This window comes from Callospermophilus lateralis, chromosome 2 (assembly GCF_048772815.1).
Source record: "Callospermophilus lateralis isolate mCalLat2 chromosome 2, mCalLat2.hap1, whole genome shotgun sequence".
Classification (NCBI taxonomy): Eukaryota; Metazoa; Chordata; class Mammalia; order Rodentia; family Sciuridae; genus Callospermophilus; species Callospermophilus lateralis.
In genome coordinates this window covers 68,411,602-68,431,291 of record NC_135306.1, presented here as the reverse complement: position 1 = coordinate 68,431,291, position 19,690 = coordinate 68,411,602, and the positions used below count along the sequence as shown (strand labels likewise).

Here is a 19,690-nt window from a genome sequence, read left to right as displayed (position 1 = left end):
CTCTTACAGGGTCCTTGGACCAGTTGGAAGCATGCACCCTGGGCTTGGTCTGTCAGTGTCCAGTTACTTTCCAACTGCAGTCTTTACCTCTGAGGCCACAGGACACTACACCAGCCTTTTCCGTCCCCTAAGCATGTGCCTGACACCAAGCCAGTCAACACCACGGGTGTCAGGTTCTCCAGTGCTCAATAGTCTAACACACATGCTGGAACCCGGGAGCCACTGCAGCTCGGCTCAAGGCCTCGGGTGAACCTGAAATAAAGATTCCAGTGCTAACATCCTAATACAATAACATTCATATAACAAACATTCTATAAGTGCCATTACTTGTTTTTGTTATTTGAGAAACTATACATAGACAAGTATGAATGGTATAGTATAGTTTAAGAGCAAAATACAAATGTGAAAGCACTGACAGTATAAAGGTAGTGGTGTTACTATCAAAAATTAGGAGGTGGAACGAGAAAAGAAATAGAGGAAAGTGCTGATTTCTTCATCTTCTAAAAGACAGAGTCAAAAGATGCTATCCAAAATTGAGGAACTAAGAAATAGAAGCTTATAATAGCATTTAAAGTTATAAACTCATGAATAGGGAAAATAAAGATATTTTTTAGGCAGTGGGAGAGGAGGAAAGGTAGCTTAACATAAGTGTGACAAGTACCCCACTTTTGGCAAGATGGGACCACTCTCAGGCCTACTAAAACCAGAAAGAGTATAAAATGGCTAACTCCAGGGAGTGTATAAACTTTCAGTGCTAAAAGAAATATTTCAGAGGTCTAATTTTTAATTTTAATAGAGTAAGAAGATTAATGAGCTCTTCCTTTGTTTAAAAATTTTTTTTTTCACTTTTAAAAGACATTTACGGCTGGACAGGGTGGTGCACACCTGTAATCCCAGTGGTTCAGGAGGCTGAGGCAGGAGGATGGAAAGTTCAAACCCAGCCTCAGCAAAAGCAAGGCACTAAGCAACTCAACGAGACCCTGTCTGAAAATAAAAAAATAAAAAAGGCTGGGAATGTAGCTCAGTGGTAAAGTACCCTTGGGTTCAATCTGTAATACCCAAAATAAATAAGATAAAATAAAAAGCATTTACTAATTTATAAAATGTCATAGTGGTGTGTTTGAAATATAGGTAGATAAAAGATTTTTATGTCATGTATATAACCCATATATGTTTGCATACATTATTGCAGAGGTGAATTATACCCCAAGTTACACAGCTCACTAGAGGACCCAGGACAAATCAGGGTCTTTCCCTCCAGCAGTGGGCTGAATACCTACTAATTCAGGTTGTCCATTTAGAATCATTCTTTTCTCTCACTAAGGGTCTCTACCAGGCAATTCTTTTTGGAATTCTTGGTGTGACTGGAGGAGGGAGGTTACTGAGGGTGTACCCTTAGAAGGGTGCATCTTCCCTGCATTCCTTCCCCCTTCCCTACCTCTGCTTCCAGACTGCCATGGATGGAGCAGCAGAAGCCCTTCTCCACCACATCCTTCCACCATGATGTGCTGCCTCACCTTGGGCCCAGAACAATGGACTCAGCTGACCATGGACTAAATCTCTGGAACCATGAGCCAAACTAACCTTTGCCTCCTCTAAGTTTTTTTTGTTTTTTGTTTTTTTGGTTTTTTGGTTTTTTTGGCTGGGGGTGGGGGGCATTCTGGTCACAGCATTGCAAGCCTAACTAACACAATGAGTTACTTGATTCTGGGACAGGCCACACTTTCATGGTGTTATCTTTAAAAATACTGAGAACAAGCAAAAACCAATTTAGCTACTTGCTCCAGGAAATACTGGCTCCTCAAGAGTAAAATCATATATCCACTAACAAAGTTATCAACTTCATGCATCAGGCTCTACTTCTAGACCATTCTCTTGCCAGATTCCCAGTCCACTCTGCTGATCCCAGCCAGGTGCCTATATTGCCAGGCTCACCTTAAAATCATCCAGCCAGAGTCCTAAAACCCTATAAATATCCTCTCTTTGATTCCTGCTTTCTGGGAACCACTGACAAGGAGATTTTCTTTCTTACTGAAGTAAGGTCTAAGAAGCTTTAGTTTTGCTTGATTGACAGGCTTTTGGGAAATCAATCATAGTGATTAAAGACAAATAGATGCAAAAACATTGTCCACACACTGTTCCATGGGCATGATACAAATCTTAGCTTTCTATCCTTTCAGCTTCAGAAAGGAGGGAATGAACAATTTGAGGGTGGAGGGGTCTGGTGGCTAATAAGAATTTGTATGTATAAAAGAATCTGCTCTGGGGCTGGCTTTCACTATCACAAGTAACTTGGCAGAAAGTTATTTCTAAGTTTTAGCAATTACTGTTACTACCAAACTCAACCTGCTCATTAAAACATACCCTCATTGGCTTAGGCAACTTTGCATAATAAGGTACTGCATGGGTCTGGATTATGCCAGGAGATGGGCCACCCAAGAGTGCTTTCCATTTCTGAGAAACCCAGATTCTTACCCAATGCAAGTTTCAGAAGTAATCAGAGGAGAGAAATGAAAGCTCTGTTGTCAAGAGACTAGGTTACACTAGGCAGCCCAGAGTGCCTTCACAATGCCTAAATGCACATTCTGCTGCCACTGGTTACTCAGTGACACAACAGAGCAAGAGACTGGATCTCCTCTTGGGGGTTCTCTCAATGAATGATAAAAGTAATTCATAATGTGCTTGCCTGGCGTTAGACCCCATTTTACATTTTATAGTTTCAACATGCATTGAAAGCTGTCTTTTGTTCCCCAGTACATCCCTGAGGGTTAGGTGTATTCTCATTGAACACATTAAGGAATTAGTTCATTTTCTTGGCCACTCGCCCTTTGAAGATGCCAGGACTGAGACACAAAACTGGACCACTTGTACTGTCTTAAGTTATTTGTGGCTCTGGCTCTTTTGAATGAAGGATGAAGTTTCCAAAACTTTGGCCAGTTTGGATCGTGAAAAAGAACTAGATGGTCATAAATATGAAAATAATTTATTTCACTTACATGTCCCACTCAAAATAAGCCATTGTCAGACCGAGCAAGGTCTACCAGTTTGCTAATGAAAGGAGGTGGTAAAATGGTACAATGCTCTGGGGAAGCACTGGAATAAGACCAAAACCCCAGAGTACTTTCTAATAATAGTTCATCTGATTGTGAACTGGACGAGCCAGTTAATTCCTGAGCCACTGATCCCTTATCTATAAAACAGGAATAATACCTACCATACAAATCCCATGAGAAGGAGTTTATGAAAGAACCTGGGCATTATACACATGCAACAATGTACTGTTAACCATTCTAAAGAATAAAAAAAAAAAAAAAAAACAGCCATCCATCTTTATGCCTTAAAAAAACAGAATGAAACAACACACTCTTGAGATTACACACAGAGAACTTACAATGGCCTGTTGAAATGCCCAGCTGAAACTAAAATTCCATGAAGGTTACTACAGAGGATACTGGAAATCTATAATATGAAAGTTAGAACAACAAACTATTGTGCTTTAAGCCACTCATTTTATAGACACAGAAATCAAGAGATTTCCTAAGGTCACTTGATAATTAGTGGTAATATACAAGCATTAAAAATCAGATTTCATGAACTATTGAAATAAGGGATCATTCCAAATTATTGACAGCCATGAAACGTCCTTGAAAGAACTAGACTGCATAAGGCCAAAGAATTTCTGAGCTCATTTTATAAATACATGGATTCCTCAATTGCCCATGAAATTTATGACCTCTACAGTTCTTTGTATCATTGGAAAGAAAAGACCACCATCTATTTTGCAGCATAGCCAAACTATAACTATTTCTGGCTGACTGGTAAGGGCAATTGCTCTATCTCTTTGGACAAAGTGCCTAGGTATCCCATGACTCTCCCTCTAAGACACAATAAGAGGAAAAACATCTGGGTCCCCAAGTGACTTTTGGGAAAGCTACACTGTCAGCCTAGCTTACCTGGACTAAATAAGAAAGAAAAATAAATACCCTAAGCCATTTTTTAATCTCTTTGGATAATGAGGTTTTATCCTAAATGTTATGATCTTGAAGTTAGGAGAGACACCAAAAGATACTTTTAAAAACAGCCAATGCAATTACCCTCTTCTGTCCTTGGTCTGTACAAGTCAGTGAGACCCACAGTTCAAAATAAACCACATATTACCCAGGGAAATCAACTAGGGAAGAACTTTCTTTTTTGATGCTAAAGAACAGAGCTGTCCCTTTACCAGTTTTAAGGTTTTATTTACCCCATCTGCTCCAAACTGACAAGAAAAACAACAATACCTCAAATTACCACTTCATAAGCAACCAAAATTATAGGCAGAGATCTGGCCAGACTTTCACAGTGGCAATTTTTACTAAATGTACCACCAAAGAAAAACATCTCATTAAGACAATTTCAATTTTTCACTGAGGTGCGTAGACAAGACAATCTTTGAGGTCATTTCCAGATCTGAGTCTATGATTTCTAAATACTTAGAAAACATTTCATTGGAATGAAAAAGGAATAATGCCTAGAAGAAATAAGAACATTTTTTAAAAGTGGAAAATGGTAAATCTTTATGGAAAATACACAACCTAGAATACTAGACTCACAGCTACGCACAAATGCATACACTCCTAGCTTAATCCTATTCATAGTTACAAATATTTACAAACTCTATTCCAATACTATTGTTTTTGTTCTAACATATAAGTATTTATCCAAACAAGGAAGAGAACTCAATGAATGAAGTTTCCAGTTCTGAGTTTCCATGAAAGGTTGAGTCCAAAGGAACTAGGTCAAACTGCTTTGTTCAAACCAGCAAAAATCCTGATATAATCGCTGCATCAATCACAGAGGGAGTCCATGAGAGAGTACTTCTCAAAGGGGAATGCTCATGTTTCTGAGGGCTCCAAATGAGGACAGTGTACCTCTCAAAGAGCCTTGGTGTGATCCAACTTTGCCCCTCCCAACCGCACCCCCCCAAAAACATTCCAACGATCCTGAAGTTAAAAGGAGCAAATATAAAGTTTTTTTTATTTTTATTTATTTATTTATTTTTTGGTGAGTGGGGAGGTACCAGGGATTGAACTCAGGGGAACTCGACCACTGAGCCACATCTCCAGCCCAGTTTTATATTTTATTTGGAGACAGGGTCGCACTGAGTTGCTTAGCGCCCTGCCATTGCTGAGGTGGCTTTGAACTCATGATTCCCCTGTCTCAGACTCCCAAGCTGCTGGGATTACACCGCACCCAGCTGCAAATACAAAGTTTTAAAGAATAAAAGCCAGTGAGAAAATTTTAAGACAAAAGTAAAAGAAGAACTCACCAGGACCTAAATATCTTATTGGCTGCCAAATTAACTCCACCGTCAACAATGAGTGTGAATTGAGCATATTGGCTCTAGAGATAGAAGGTGAAAAAGACCCCTGTCCTCATAGATCACAGTTAGGGGAGACAAAGAACACATAATAAACAGTTAAGTACAGAAGCTAGTCACACTGAGGAGCCAATAGGTCCAGAGCTGGGATAATAAAAAATTCAGTTCCTGGGATGAGGAATCACCGGGGGGATCAATGAAGGCCTCTCTTAGGCAGTGAGTACTAAGCTGAAAGCCATAAGAGAAGGAGCCAGCCAAGCATCCAGGCAGGGGAAGAAGGTCCCAAAGCAGAAAGCATCCTTAGCAAGCCGCATGAGGCATGGAAAATGAAGGAGGTGGTGGCTAGAGCCCTCACTGGCCAAGCCCAGGTCTGCAGAACACATGGCCTCCCACCAAAACTCAGCCACTGGCACATTCCCTAAATTCAGGAAGCTGAGGGAGAGGAAGCTGGGCAACAAAGAAGTAAAGAAAGGAAGGAAGGAGTAAACATCTAGCAAGGGAAGGGTATGGTAGAGCCACCCTTAGTACCACTAAATTGTCCCCTCTGCAAACAAGAAAACTAGGCTTAGGAAAGGCTAGGGGTTCACACAGAGTCACATACCTCTCAGAGGGATGAACTAGGAGCATCTGACAGGCACATTCAGTTTCTTTTATTTTAATCACAATTTTTTTTTCATTTTTTAACAAAATAAAAGCATTTTGCACAGATTATAATGGTATACTACTCTTGTGAACTGAGAATTTTTTGGGTATGCTGTCAATTAAGGCTCAAATGATCTATTGTCAAACTCAAGAACGTTTTTCCTAGTACAACTCCTAAAAATTAATTTCTCTTCTTCATAAAGGGACACTGATTAACATTTTAACCACCTCTATGTCATCTTCTAATAAATATGTGATTCAGTTGGGCACAGTGGTGCACACCTATAATCCCAGTGATTCAGGACAAGTTCAAGGTCAGCCTCAGCGACTAAGTGAGGCCCTAAACAACCTAGACCCTATCTCATAATAAAAAATAAAAAGGGCTGGGGATGTGACTCAGTGGCAAAGCACTCCTGGGTTTCAATCCCCAGTACCAATAAATAAGTAAATAAATAATTCATCACAACAAAAATATAAAGCTCAAATGTCCAACAATACAATAGTAACTGATGATACAGAAATATAATAGAAAATTGTTTAGCAATTTTAAATGATAAGCATGTAGATTCTTCATACATGGAAACATAGTATTAACTGATATTAGCCTAATTGATTTAATATTAAAAGCACAATATAGTATTACACACTGACTACAACTTTGTGATAAAACAGACTTTTTTTAAAAAATCAGGGATTCGATCCAGGGGTGCTTAACCACTGAGTCACATACCCATCCTTTTTTATATTTTATTTAGAGACAGGGTCTTGCTAAAATGCTAAGGGCCTCGCTAAATTGCTGAGGCTGGCTTTGAACTTTCTATCCTTCTGCCTCAGCCTCCTGAGCCACTGGGATTACAGATGTGTACCCCCACACCCTGTAAAAGCACACATTCTTTTCAACACAGATGAGAAATAAACAAAGGAAGTTAAGAAGGATACGTTTTTATTAGAATTATTTTGCTTAAGTTCACATCATAAATCTATAAGGCACCTTTCCAAAAGAAAACAATATAAAGAAATAAATGTCTTTAAATGTGGACTTTCTTAACATCTATCCAGAGCTCATGTTCATGGGCTCATGTTCTCTTTATCACTTGGAATTTTCGAAGCACAGATATCAGGAGAGATTTTCTTATTTTAACTCAATTTAAGTACTTAAGCATCTTAATATTGACCCAATAGTGCAAAGATGAGTCTATAGGCAAATATTAATAAAAACACTGAACACCCTCCAAATTTTTTTCTGTGGAGACTACAGTTGTGGACAATTGTGGCGAAACACACGTGGGTCGCTCACACAGAGGTTCACCCAAAAGTTCTGATTTGAAAAGTTCACCCAAAGCTCTGATTTCTTTTGTGCTGCTACCCAACATACTAAAATGCTACACTGGCAATTCATTTCTTTGAAATACTAATGCATTTGATTTTCACTAAAGGCAATAATTGATGGAGCTGTAATGTTGCCCGTGTCACCTTGTGGTGCTGAAAACACATAACTTTGTATTTCAAGACCATCAGCACAGAATTGAGATCCATGAGTCCGGACATGTACAGATTCTTCAAGGTGCTTCTGTTGCATTTAAGAATTTAAGTGGTTTTGTTTATTACCTATTGCCTAGCAATATGCAGTCTATTTAAGGTGAACTATTAAATATATATACACAATTGAAAATAACATTTAGGAAATAATTTAACCCCATTTTGAGATGAATAAGAGAAAGATAAAAAGAAAAGATGTTACACAGAAAAATGATTTTTTAAGTAGTCGTCATTCAAACTGAATATTTTATTTTGAATATTTTATTTTATTTACCTTTATTTTATCTTGAAAGTTAGATAAATTCCAGTGGCCATTGTCTATTTTTTACAGTATTCTATGAATCAAAGTGGTAGAGCAAATAAAAGCAAGGCGTGAATACTGAAAATGTCCTAAATGCCCCTTTAAAATGATTCATTTTGAAATATCAATTTTAGTTCAGTAACAACAAAAGAATGGTCACCGTATATGTCTCTATTACCAAGAAAATACAATATTTATGTGCTAGAGAGACAGTACAGCAAATCTAAGCCACAAAATTCTGAGGCTGTCCAACAAGGACATTCCAATAATAAAAAGTCATATATTCATGATTAAGGGATGAGATTTTCTTTAAAAGAACAAAGGAGAAAAAAGAATATGTCAGGAGGGAGAATGGTTGAGAGTGTTGCTCAGCAAGATTGGCCGCAAGAAAATAATTTCTGAAGCTGGGCAATGGCTACAGAGAGTTCATGACATTGTTCCTTCCCTTGTGTGTCTGTTTAAAACTGTCCACAGTAAACAGGTCTTTTAAATAATTATGTGTTTAGAAGGAGCTTTAATCCTGGAACTAGGAACACACACACAGTACTGGGTGTGTGAGAAGCTTAACGTGAGTCAGAAAACCAGCAAGAGTATCATCTTTATTTTTCTAAGAATATCTAACTTCTAATATTGTGCATTGTTAATTTACTTTTCCTAATGAACAAGGAAGCTGAAGCGGCAATAAACAGACTTCATGCCAGCACACTTTATAAAGGATAACGAGTTATAATATCTGCACATACCAGGAGTATCATAGGCCTTTTCCAAGTTGTTAATCCGATGATTCCAGAGAGTATCACCTGCAAGGATAAACAGTCTCATCAGCCTACAAAATGGACCAATGCCAAAAGAATCATCCCCAGCCTCAAAAGTAATACGTTTTTGTTTTTGTTTTTAAGTACTGAAATTTCAAAGCATTCTAAATCAAACATTTAATGCTCCCACTGATTTTGTGAATCCTGGTCAACCACTCCAGACTACTCTTCACTTCCAAGCCCGCAAAGCATTTTTATTGACTGTGTGTGTTTTTCCTTAATGTCAATTAAGAACACACAGATAACAATTATCTCCTTTTGGTCATTGAAGGAATCAATCAGTATTTCCAATCAAGCTCCCCACTTCCAGTAGTGCCCAATCTGCTGCCAGAGTCAGCCTAATAAGGTACATATCTGGCCACCTCCCTTCATTAGGGACAGGCCAACTCTTCACAATGGTAGAAGCCTCAAGTCTAGTTTCCATATACCCCTTCATCTCCACCACACACCTGCCCTCCCTTGCACCAGCCACGCTCTAGATATTCCTGGGCAATGTGTTTCTTTCTCTTGCTGCAGTGCCCTCTCCTCCCAACAACCCTCTTAGCTGCCTGAAAACTCTTACCCTTCCTACAAAATCCCAATTAAGTCACCCCCTCTGACAAGCCTTCACTGATCTCACCACCCCCTCTGCACTAGACTTTAGACTTTTCTTCTTCAAAAACTCTCTGCTGTAATAATTTTAGGGTGCATCTCTGTGTATCATCTACCATGAACTCCAGTCTTACCTCTGAATCCCTACCTCCAAGCACAGTACATGTCACACGATTGACAACTAATGATGTTCCTCAGCATTTATTCCACAAACAAGAAGAAATGCATACAGTGAGAAAGATTTCATGTTGCAAAATGATATTCTAATAAACAAGCTAAGATTATCCATACGGAACAAGCATGTTGCCAAAACATAAACTGGAAACCCAGGTTGGCCTTCTGGATAACACAGTTCACTAAGCCACAGGGAAAGAATAAACAAGGTAGTTAGTTATTCAGACTAGGGACACACTGATGCCACTTGAGCACACTTACCTTTGTGAAATAATCTGCATTTGCAGTTACAGGGGCTTTGCATCATGTGTACGTTTTACTTGCCAAAATCCCTCAAATGCACCAGTTACAATTACTCTTTATTAACTACAAATCAATAAGGATTTTACAATGTGACTGCAAACTGAGAGCTTACAGGCCCGTTTGAAACTGTCCCATTTTCACAAGCTCAAAGTGAACCAATCTGCATCACCAAACTAGCAGAGGACAAGTGTGCCCACTGACACCACTGACAACAAAGACCAAAACCCACATACGGGTAGGTAGGCAGGCAGCAATTTCTCTGTATACCATCCATATTTCAATATCTGCCTGCCCAGCAAGCACTGTATCCTTCCAATCCCCTTAAATCCAACAGGATATTGCCTTCCCTCAGTCATGTAAGCCTAGAGATGCCCATGGCTTGTGACTCACCCAAATGCGGGGGTAACATCTACTTTACAAATCAGAACTGCAATCCAGGAGACCCATGGCTCCAAGCTCCCACTTGGCTTCCAAAGAGTTAATGCTATGGCTTTGACCAAGTCATGGCCCTTCTCTGCCCCTCACTCTGGTTTCCTGAGAAATTCCTTAAGTGAGGGAAACCACCTCTGGGTCTCTTCTGACTTAGAAATTTGACCCCCCTGTGACCACAGCAGTTCCTCAGAAACCCTGACATCCAGTATGAACGTGTCTGTGTGTGTGTCCATGTGTGTATGTGCTTCCCGCCTGCCTGGGGGACTTGGCTGAGGAAATATGGGCTGTTTTTGTGAAAATATAACTGAAAACTGGCCTGCCCAGTCCAGTAAAAAATAACTGTACTGTAAATTATCTATCCATCAGTGTTTGCTATTCATGTCACTGGTCTCTCCTATTACAGACCCTGTGGTTCAGCTTTCAAACATTATGTTTTTTAAAAGAATTTAGCCTTCATTTTATTTTGTTTGTTGTTGTTTATATGTTCTTATGTGGTGCTGAGGATTGAACCCAGGTCCTCACCCATTCTAGGCAAGCACTCTACCACTAAGCCATAACCCTAGCCCCTCAAACATTATATTTTCCATTAAAACCATATTATTAAAGTAACATGTCCAGCTCAGACCACAAAAGTCCATACAACAGTGACATGTCTAAGCTACACTTTCTACCTCCTCCCAGCCACCTCATCCTACTCCTTCATGCTAATCTAGTCTGTTTACATGTTTCATGCATGATAGATTTCTATCTCAATTCCTATCACAGGTATATGTATTTGTATACATATGTGCAGGTATGTGATTTTTATAAAAATGGGTTATAAAAGATACACTTTTCCTGCTCTTTTTTTCTCTCTCAACTCCATGTAAATCTCTTCATTCCACAGGAATAGCTATGATTCATTTCAGTTTAATGGCTATCCAATATCCACTGTATGGCTGGACCTAACATATTCTATCATTTCCATATTTGTGGACATTCACTCTTATTTCCAGTTTTTGGTCCTACCAAACGATGCTGTAGTAAATATTAAAAAACATGTATTTTTAAATATGAGTCCTTTCATTTCTGTTAGATAAAGTCTCAAGAATGGAGTTGTTAGTTGTTATTTGTATTTTTTATTTTAATAAACCATAACAGATATCCCATGATATGCATGCTAGTCAAGTGCTTTACCACTGAACTGCCTCCCCAGCCCAAAAGGCCTATTTTGTTTTTATTTTTTATTAGATCTTTATAGTTATACAAAGTAATTAGGCTCATCCCAACAAATTCAAACATGTGTGGAAATGGATTTCAGTTCATGATCCTCCCCTCCTCCCTTTTCCCTTCTATCCTCCCACCCCACTTCTCCTTCCTTTGCTAAACTTCCTTTTACTCGTCTATTAATTTATATTTGATTGGTTCTTTATGTTATTCATACAAGTGTCATTTTGAATGAAGTGTTCTAAGACCAAAACCTAAAAACAAAAAGCCTATGCTATCTTTATTTCTTCCTTTGGGGTGGTATTTTGTTAACATACACTAGCAACAAACCATTGAAAATGTACTTTAAAAATATTAGATGAAGTCCCAAATAAGGCATGTATCAAGTTCATGGATTGGAAGATTAACTATTTAAAGACATCATTTCTACCTGAATGGCTGAATCCCAGCAGGATCTGTGCAAACCACCCTTCTTTAGAAGGTGCTTTAGGAAACTGCATTACAGTCCCAGGAAGGAGCTGCAGATGCCTCCTTCTCAGTCCTGACCTCTGCAGTAAACACACATTTACCCATTCCCTCCTGCTTTTCAAAATCCAACAAGTCCCTAAGGCACTTGGGGAACCCTGTGAGTGGGAGGGGGGACAAGGGTAGTCAGAGGAAGTAAGAGTTGGATGGTGAGAAGCTTCTGGAACAATAGCAGCAATAAGTGCTGGGGATAGATCTTTTAAGAGTAGAGACTTAGGGAATAGATGCTCCCATTTCATCTAAAGGAAGGATGGAAGTCACAAATGGGGAAGTGTTGGGGATGGAAAGAAAAAGAGGCAGAGTATTCAGTGTCTCTACCTTCTTGGCAGCAGTAACTGGAGCTCCACCAGAGGGGAGTCAAGAAGTTCCCTTAGCAATGGGTTTTCATGGTTCCCAGTGCCCCACAATGCTACTGCTTGTTCAACTGTGTGTTTCCTGAGGGCTTGGACTTGTGTCCTCACTCAAGTACTGCTACAGTACCCTAGAAGGCACTCAGTGAGAGATGGCAAAGTCAATGGATGGATGAATGAATGAATGAAGACCAGAAATAGGAGCTGAGCTTGCTCAAAAATGACCATGTAAATCTAACCACACATTCACCCTCCGTGCTTCCTGAAAGGGTGTACCAGCAGCAAGAAGCAACTCCATCAGCATTCTTCACACCCAGCACGAGATGCAACTTGCCCTGAATGAACAAGCAAGAACCTATTTTCCAACACCATACTATCTCTATATTATTATAATGAAGTTTCTTAAATTTTTTAAATTCACTTGCAACCCACTTGTAGCATATAGAAAAAGCAGAACCCTTTCTTTCTCTTCTGATTAATGCCAAGAGGGCCGCTGAGATACTCCAAGCAGGAATCACTGTCACCCACTACGTATGGTTAATGTGTTTTAATTTTCCAGCTTAAAAATCAAATCATTAACATCAAAAGCTTATAATTCCACTGCCCTATTTTCCTTTGTTAATCCACTAACATGCTTTAGGGCAAAAATGTTCTGGATCATTTGTCAAAAGCTGCTGTGTCTAAACATAGAGATTAAAAAAAAAAAGCCATGTTGTAAATGTGCCATGTTTACCTTGTAAATAAGCACAGAATAATTTATCAAACCTCTCAAAAATCTATCTTGCCCTATAGCCTTTATGTTGGCAACTAGAAAAAGTATGTTGAGGGGCGTGGGGAGGTTCTTCCCTTTCTGACTAATATGATTCCTTAAGAAAATTGATAAAGAGGGCAACTGGCCATTTCTACTGTACGTATGATCATTACCAATACGCCCTGCATAAAACATGCCTATTCCTTTTACTTTGATTATAAACTGCATTGATATTTGTAAAACATTGATAGGATTCTAGCATGTCCCAGGCCTGGTGCTAGGGTTAGGTGGCCACGCACACTGCAATCTGCTCTTTTTTTTTTTTTGGGGGGGGGGGTGGTGTAGATGAACACAATATCTTTATTTTACTCACATATTCATATGTAATGCTGAGGATCAAACCAATGCCTCACACATGCCAGGCAAGTGCCCTCCCACTGAGCCACAATCCCAGCCCCACACTGCAGTGTTCTTTAATTACACTCTCACAGGATCAATCCTGAAGCAAAATCATTCCTACCCAAGTTTACAGATGAGCAACTGATACTGAGGAGCTCAATGACGTACACAAGGCACAAAATTTATATATGTGACTCTGCCATCATGTAAAATAAGAGACTGAAGAAAATTAAGAAAATTACATTTAAAACACTAAACCAGTATTTGATCAGTATGATAGAAAATACTTTGTTTAACTGGAGGAGGCTTCAGAATGTTGACATTAGTTTTTTTCCTTGGGCCACTCCTTGCTTTTTATGTCACTGCAATTTTTTGTTTGTTTGAAAATAGGTTTACCTTGGGGCTGGGGCCGTACCTCAGAGGCAGAGTGCTTGCCTAGCATGCGTGAGGCACTGGGTTCGAGCCTCAGCACCACATACTAATAAACAAAATAAAAGCACTCTGTTCATTACAACTACAAAAAAAATTTTTTTTAAAGAATATAGGTTTATCTTAAGGTTCACCAAGTCTGTCCCTTTATAAGAAAGTGGAATATTGACAGAGAACCATGAACTTAGGAGAGGCATTTTCAGAATTCAGATCATTGACTTGAAGCAGAGAGAAATAAATGGATGCAGATGATAAAGGAAATTAGGGCGGCTAACAGAGAAAAATGAAAGACAATAACCAATTCTCTGCCGCTAGACTGAAATATATCCAAAGAATCATACATTTCACCAAAGTAAGAAATTTTGTTTTTCTGAAGTAGGAGAGACAAACCAATGCAACTCTCTCTATCCCTTAATTAAATCTACCTCAGTATGATAGGCTGGATCTCCCATAATTCCAGCAGGATCTAATTAATGTTAACTAAACACACCCCAAATTGAGAGCCAGCACTGCAAGGCCTGAACACAGACATGGAGTCCTCTATTACCACCCACCAACTTCAAGTTGTTTTGAATGGTGGCTAATCTCTTAGCATCATGAACTTCAGGAATAATAATATAACGAGTCATTAACCAAGGATACCAGGAAGAAAATAAATGATCACAGAGTGCTCAAAAATAAAGAGTACATTAAAAATGTTCCCTTCAAGTTGCTGAAAATATAAATGTCAAGTATACTTTTTTGTATACTTGTCCTTTTTTTTTGAGACAGGGCCTCGATGAGTTGCTGAGGCTAGTCTCAAACCTGAGATCCTCTTGCCTCAGCCTTCAGAGTCACTGGGATTACAGGCATGCACCACGGAACCCAGCTTGGGGGTTGTTAGTTCTTTTTTTTTTTTTTTTTTGTACCAGGGATTGAACTCAGGGACACTCGACCACTGAGCCACATTCCAGCCCTATTTTGTATTTTATTTAGAGACAAGGAGGGTCTCACTGAATTTCTTAGTGCCTCGCTATTTGCTAAGGCTGGTTTTGAATTCGTGATCCTCCTGATCCTCCTGTCTCAGCTTCCCGAGCCGCTGGGATCACAGGCGTGAACCACCACACCTAGCTTGGGACTTGTTAATTCTTAAATGTAATTTTAAATAGGTAAAATATCCCCTCAGGGTTCAGACAAATGATGGAAGCCTAAAAGTTTCAGGCTCAGAGTGAGGAAAAAAAAATAACTCTGAATTATGCTATGTTCAAAAAACTGTATTTCCAAGTGAATATGTTTGTCCCTAGAACCTGATTTTGTATCAAACACATAGCCAAAATTTTTACTAAACCCAAAAGATTTGCCAGTTTAGCTAAGAAGCAGGCTATAAAGAATGTAATGTTCATTCAAAGCTTGAAATATGAGCATATTCTTTCAGTGTGTTCTTACGTGGGTTTGAAGTAATCTTAGACCTAAGTAGGCACTTCAGCTCAACTACCTAGTTTCATTTGTCAATAGAACTTCTAAGTGGGGTTGGGGACGTAGTCAGTGGTAGAGCACTTGCCTAACATGCTCAAGGCCCTAGGTTCCAACCCCAGCACTTGGAAGAAGGGGGTGGGGGAGGGAAGGTAAAATAAGGAAAGGAAAAGAAAGAAATTCCAATGGATAAATAAACATGTAATGAAATATATAATTAAATATCATTTCACAATAAACAGAAATGAAATACTAATAAATGCCACACCTATATGAATCTTGAAAATGTGCTAAGTGGAAGAAGTCAATCATAAAAGATCACACAATGTACGGTCTTGTTTATATGAAATGTCTAGAACAGACAAATCTAGAGGGACAAGTAGGTTAACCAGTGTGTACCTGGATACAGCGCTGGCACACGGAAGAAAAATGAGGGTTAACAGCTAATAATGTTTAGATGTAATGAAAAATTCTAAAACTGACTGTAGTGATGTTGGCTTACACAACTCTAAACTTACTGAAAACCACTGAAGTTACCCTTTAAATGAATGAATTGCATATCAATTGAATAATACTTCAATAAAGCTTTTTTTAAATTTCTGCAATCCTCAAATCATAATTTTGCAGTTTCCATAAAAACCTTAGTTTACCTATCTCTAAATCAGTTTCAATGTGCTGTTAAGCCCCTTCTTGCAGAAAATACACACTGAAATAATGGCTCCCAGTTATGATATCTGGAATTCTTCTTGAAATAATTCAGCAAGTCTTAAAAAGGGGAAGTGGTGTCGGGTATAAAGCAACCAGATGTTGACAGTAACTGAAGCTGGTGATGGGTAAATGGGACTAGGGGGCTGACACAATATGGTCTTTATACTCTTCTTTCTATATTTGATGAGATTTAAATTTTTTATAATGAAATGTTAAAAGTAGAAGGACAGTCTTAAGACTTCCTGGTCATATCTATGCTCTCTCTTCTGGTTACATTTTTTAAAAAATATTGAAATATTTACACTGAAATATTTACACATGAAAAGATGTGATGCCTGAGACTTGCTTCAAAATAAGGGAACTTAATCTGACAAATGGACTAGGAGCATGAAGGATCTAATTCTTGCCCTGCTTGGAATAGAGTCTATCAGAACACACAAGGCCAGTGGCAGAGCCCAGGGAAGAAACTCCTGTTGAAGTGGGGTGGTAAAGGTATCTGTGGGCTCCTTGCACAGTGTTCATGTAAATCTAAAATCTCCCATAATACAGGTTTTTTAAAAAACAATCTCTCTCATCTACATGAGTTCAAAACTTATGAAAAATTAAAAATTTTCCCCCCTAATATACCAAAGGATTATGATGCCTAATGCCACCCTCTTAAAGTCATACTTAGTTGTTCTACAGATGTAGTATTCACTGATTCTGTTGTCACTGTACAAATTCTGGGGTCAACCTCTCAGGAACAGATCACAAAAAAATAATAATAACCTACAGTTACAGGGTTGCATATAACCTGGAGGGCCAGGGTAGGGCTGACATGTAGAAAAGAAGTTCTCAACTCCAAATCCCTATTCCTTCTCTGCTTTGGTGTGCTCTGGCCTTATAACAAGGATATGCCCAGCTGGTGAGCCGAGGATATTGGCCTTCATCTTCTGGTTGAGGACTTCTGTTTTATACTTTATCAAATCCAGTTGTGGCTTGACTGACACCTAAGTGCATCTATTTGTCTCTGAAATAACTCACAACTGCAAATTGATTTGGGATCTTAATTTTCAAAGGAAAAAATTTAATAATTCAAAACTAGCTATCTTTGAGAAAACAACTGATTCTGATTATATAAACAGCAAACTCCCCTCCCCCCCAAAAAAAGAGTATACAAGATTCTGGAGTATGGTATTTAGAGGAAGGAAGCAGAGCCACCTTTTGGTTGAGAGTAAACTGAGAAGTGGAGTAGGAAGCATAATGGAACTAACTCTTATCCTCCTGGAATTTCCATCCTTTCGGGATTTTCCAGAATTCTCATTCAGGACAATGGCAGAATCCAGGAGCAGGGCCACAGGGTGGGATTTTGTCTATATGATGCACAAATTGTGAACTTCACTCACCACAGCACGGGATGTCCCTCAATAGAATCATCTAATATCAAAGTATTTCAAGAGAAGAGCAGATTGGCACCCGTTAAGGTATAAAATTTCAAGTTAGGCTCAAGGAACTGAATGTTCTTAATGTTCTTATTCAAACAATTATTCTGTGTTCAATTAGTTCTCTCTACATTCTTAAAATTTGGTCTTGAATCTGGGTATGTGTGGACTTACAAAAGCACAGTTCCTACAAATTCAAGATAAATAGTCATTAGAGATCTTAGTGAAAAGTCTAGGTGTTTCCAGACTTTTAGATTTAGTTCATAGAAAGCTCACTTACTTTACTCATCTTCCACAATCATTTCACAAAGACCAGTTTCCAACAAGCCTCAAGGGGTTGGATGCCTTGGAAGTTGTGAAATTATTAGGAGATAGGCGTGAGTAGCCAGCCATTCAGTGTCCACAGATGCTTGCTCACTTGTGGCAACCTTTCTTAGTAGCCTGGCTTCCCTTGTCTTCCTGACTGGTATAGCGCAGACATCTCCAGCCAGCTGCCTCACACGCCTGGAGCTCTGGCAAGCTCATACCTAATGACAGGTTCTGTTCCAATCAAATTCTCCAAAGCAGTCTGCATGGCTCCAGGAACCCATTGGGGATAGGGCCCTCCTCTAATGACCAGGTACAGACAGGCAGTTACACACACCCTCTCATTACCTCCTGAACCCATCCCCAAATAGAGTAGAGCTGATCAACATTAGATGTATTCCATATCTATGTGTGTCTTGATGAGAAATAAAAACAAATGACATGCCCCAGTCAACCTGTCACTTCACCCATCCCACCCATACACTATGTGCCAGGCACTGTGGATACATCAGTGGACAAAATAGATCAAAACTCCTGCCCTCAAGGAGCTATCAATGCAATAAGCACCAATGGCCGAAAAAAAATGTTTGTGGTTTTCCTACCACTTTCCTGCTTTCCACCCCGATCCTTCCAATCTCTCAAAGGGCTGGATATCTTTGTTTTATGATATTAGCTTGTTGGGAAGAGTACAACACTCTAGTCTATGAGAAAGACACTGTTCAGGTGTAACTCAATTCACCCCTGAAGTTGACTGTCTCCGAACAAATTTTTCCTAACTCTCCACATCTTAAAAAACTTCCAAGTGGCCTCAGGGTCTGTGCTCCCCAACTTCATCCCTGAGGACAAAGCAAGTGGTGGTGGAGGGTACTAGCCATTGGCCCTGGACTTGGAATGGGCCCCTCGGAGTAAGAAGGGTGTGCACGTGAGGTACTCACCGAGGAGCCAGCCCAGAATGGGCATGAGTTCTTCACTTGCGGGGAGCTGCTTAGGGACAGCGCCCCGAAGCTGAGCGCCACCATGCAACAGCCCAGGATCAGCTGCAGCAGCCCGAGCGAAAGAAGCGGGCGGGCGGGCAGCAGCGCCGAGCCAGGGGCGGCGGCGGCGGCAGCGGCAGCAGCTCGGCGGGAGGAGAGCGCGGGCGGCGAAGTCAGTACCCCGGCGGCGGCGGCGGTGGCAGCGCAGCGAGGCCGCGCCGGGGGCTGTAGCGCGCCCCGAGTCCAGCGCGGCCGCAGCGGCGGCAGCGGTGCGTCTTGGGCAGCAGCGGCCGCGGCGCCGGGGCCCCCGGCCTGCGGTCCACCCGAAAGCCCAGCCACTGGGCAGCAGGAGCCCGGGAGCACCACCGGCAGAGACATGGACGGGCGGGAAAGGGAGCGGCCGCCGGCGGCGGGGAGGAGACGCGGAGCGGAGCGGAGGGCGCCACGCACTGGGCACCGCGGGCGGGCTCCTAGGCGGAGGGGGAGGGAAGGAAATGCGCACGGCCCAACCACTTGCTGCCGCCGCTGCCCCGGCTCCAGCCGGCCGCACCCACCTGCCACTCTGGGGTCCGCCTCCGGCCAGCCCCGAACACACCCTCACTCTTACCCACGCGCGCCCTGAGCTACCCCGCGGCCGGCAAGTGCGCCACAGCCTTGCTGTCCTCGCCGAGCCCGTGCCAGCTTCCTGGCGTCCAGGAAGGGTGCCCTGCCCAAAAATTTTAAACAAGTCTCTAGGGCTGGGAGGAACCCCGCAGCCAGAAGCTGGCCACCGGCAGTCTAAGAGTCTGTCCCCACCCGCTAAGCTGGGACAATAGGGAAGCGCTTGGACCTTCGCCCCTCTGTGGTCATCCTAGAGAGGAGCCTCGGCGACATTTAATGCGAAGAGTCCAGCTTTATAACCCCGAGATAGGATGCTAAGAGGAGGGACTACAGGGGACTCGATGGGAAGTGGTCTAAGCCAAGGACTTCGGGAAGGACGAGGCCGCACGAAGTTACCGCTCCGGGGCGCCTAC

At 40.9% G+C, this 19,690-nt stretch overlaps 1 protein-coding gene across 1 annotated transcript in view; it reads right to left on the bottom strand.

The window, feature by feature from the left end:
• Entrep1 (endosomal transmembrane epsin interactor 1) overlaps positions 1-19,142 on the bottom strand; it is a 57,588-nt gene extending 38,446 nt beyond the window's left edge. The window contains exons 1-2 of the mRNA XM_076843454.2: positions 18,639-19,142; positions 8,585-8,641 (exon numbers count right to left, since the gene is read on the bottom strand). Coding sequence (XP_076699569.2) covers positions 8,585-8,641; positions 18,639-19,055 — 474 coding nt within the window. The 5' untranslated portion in view covers positions 19,056-19,142. The remainder of the gene's footprint in view (positions 1-8,584; positions 8,642-18,638) is intronic.
• Positions 19,143-19,690: the final 548 nt, after the last annotated feature.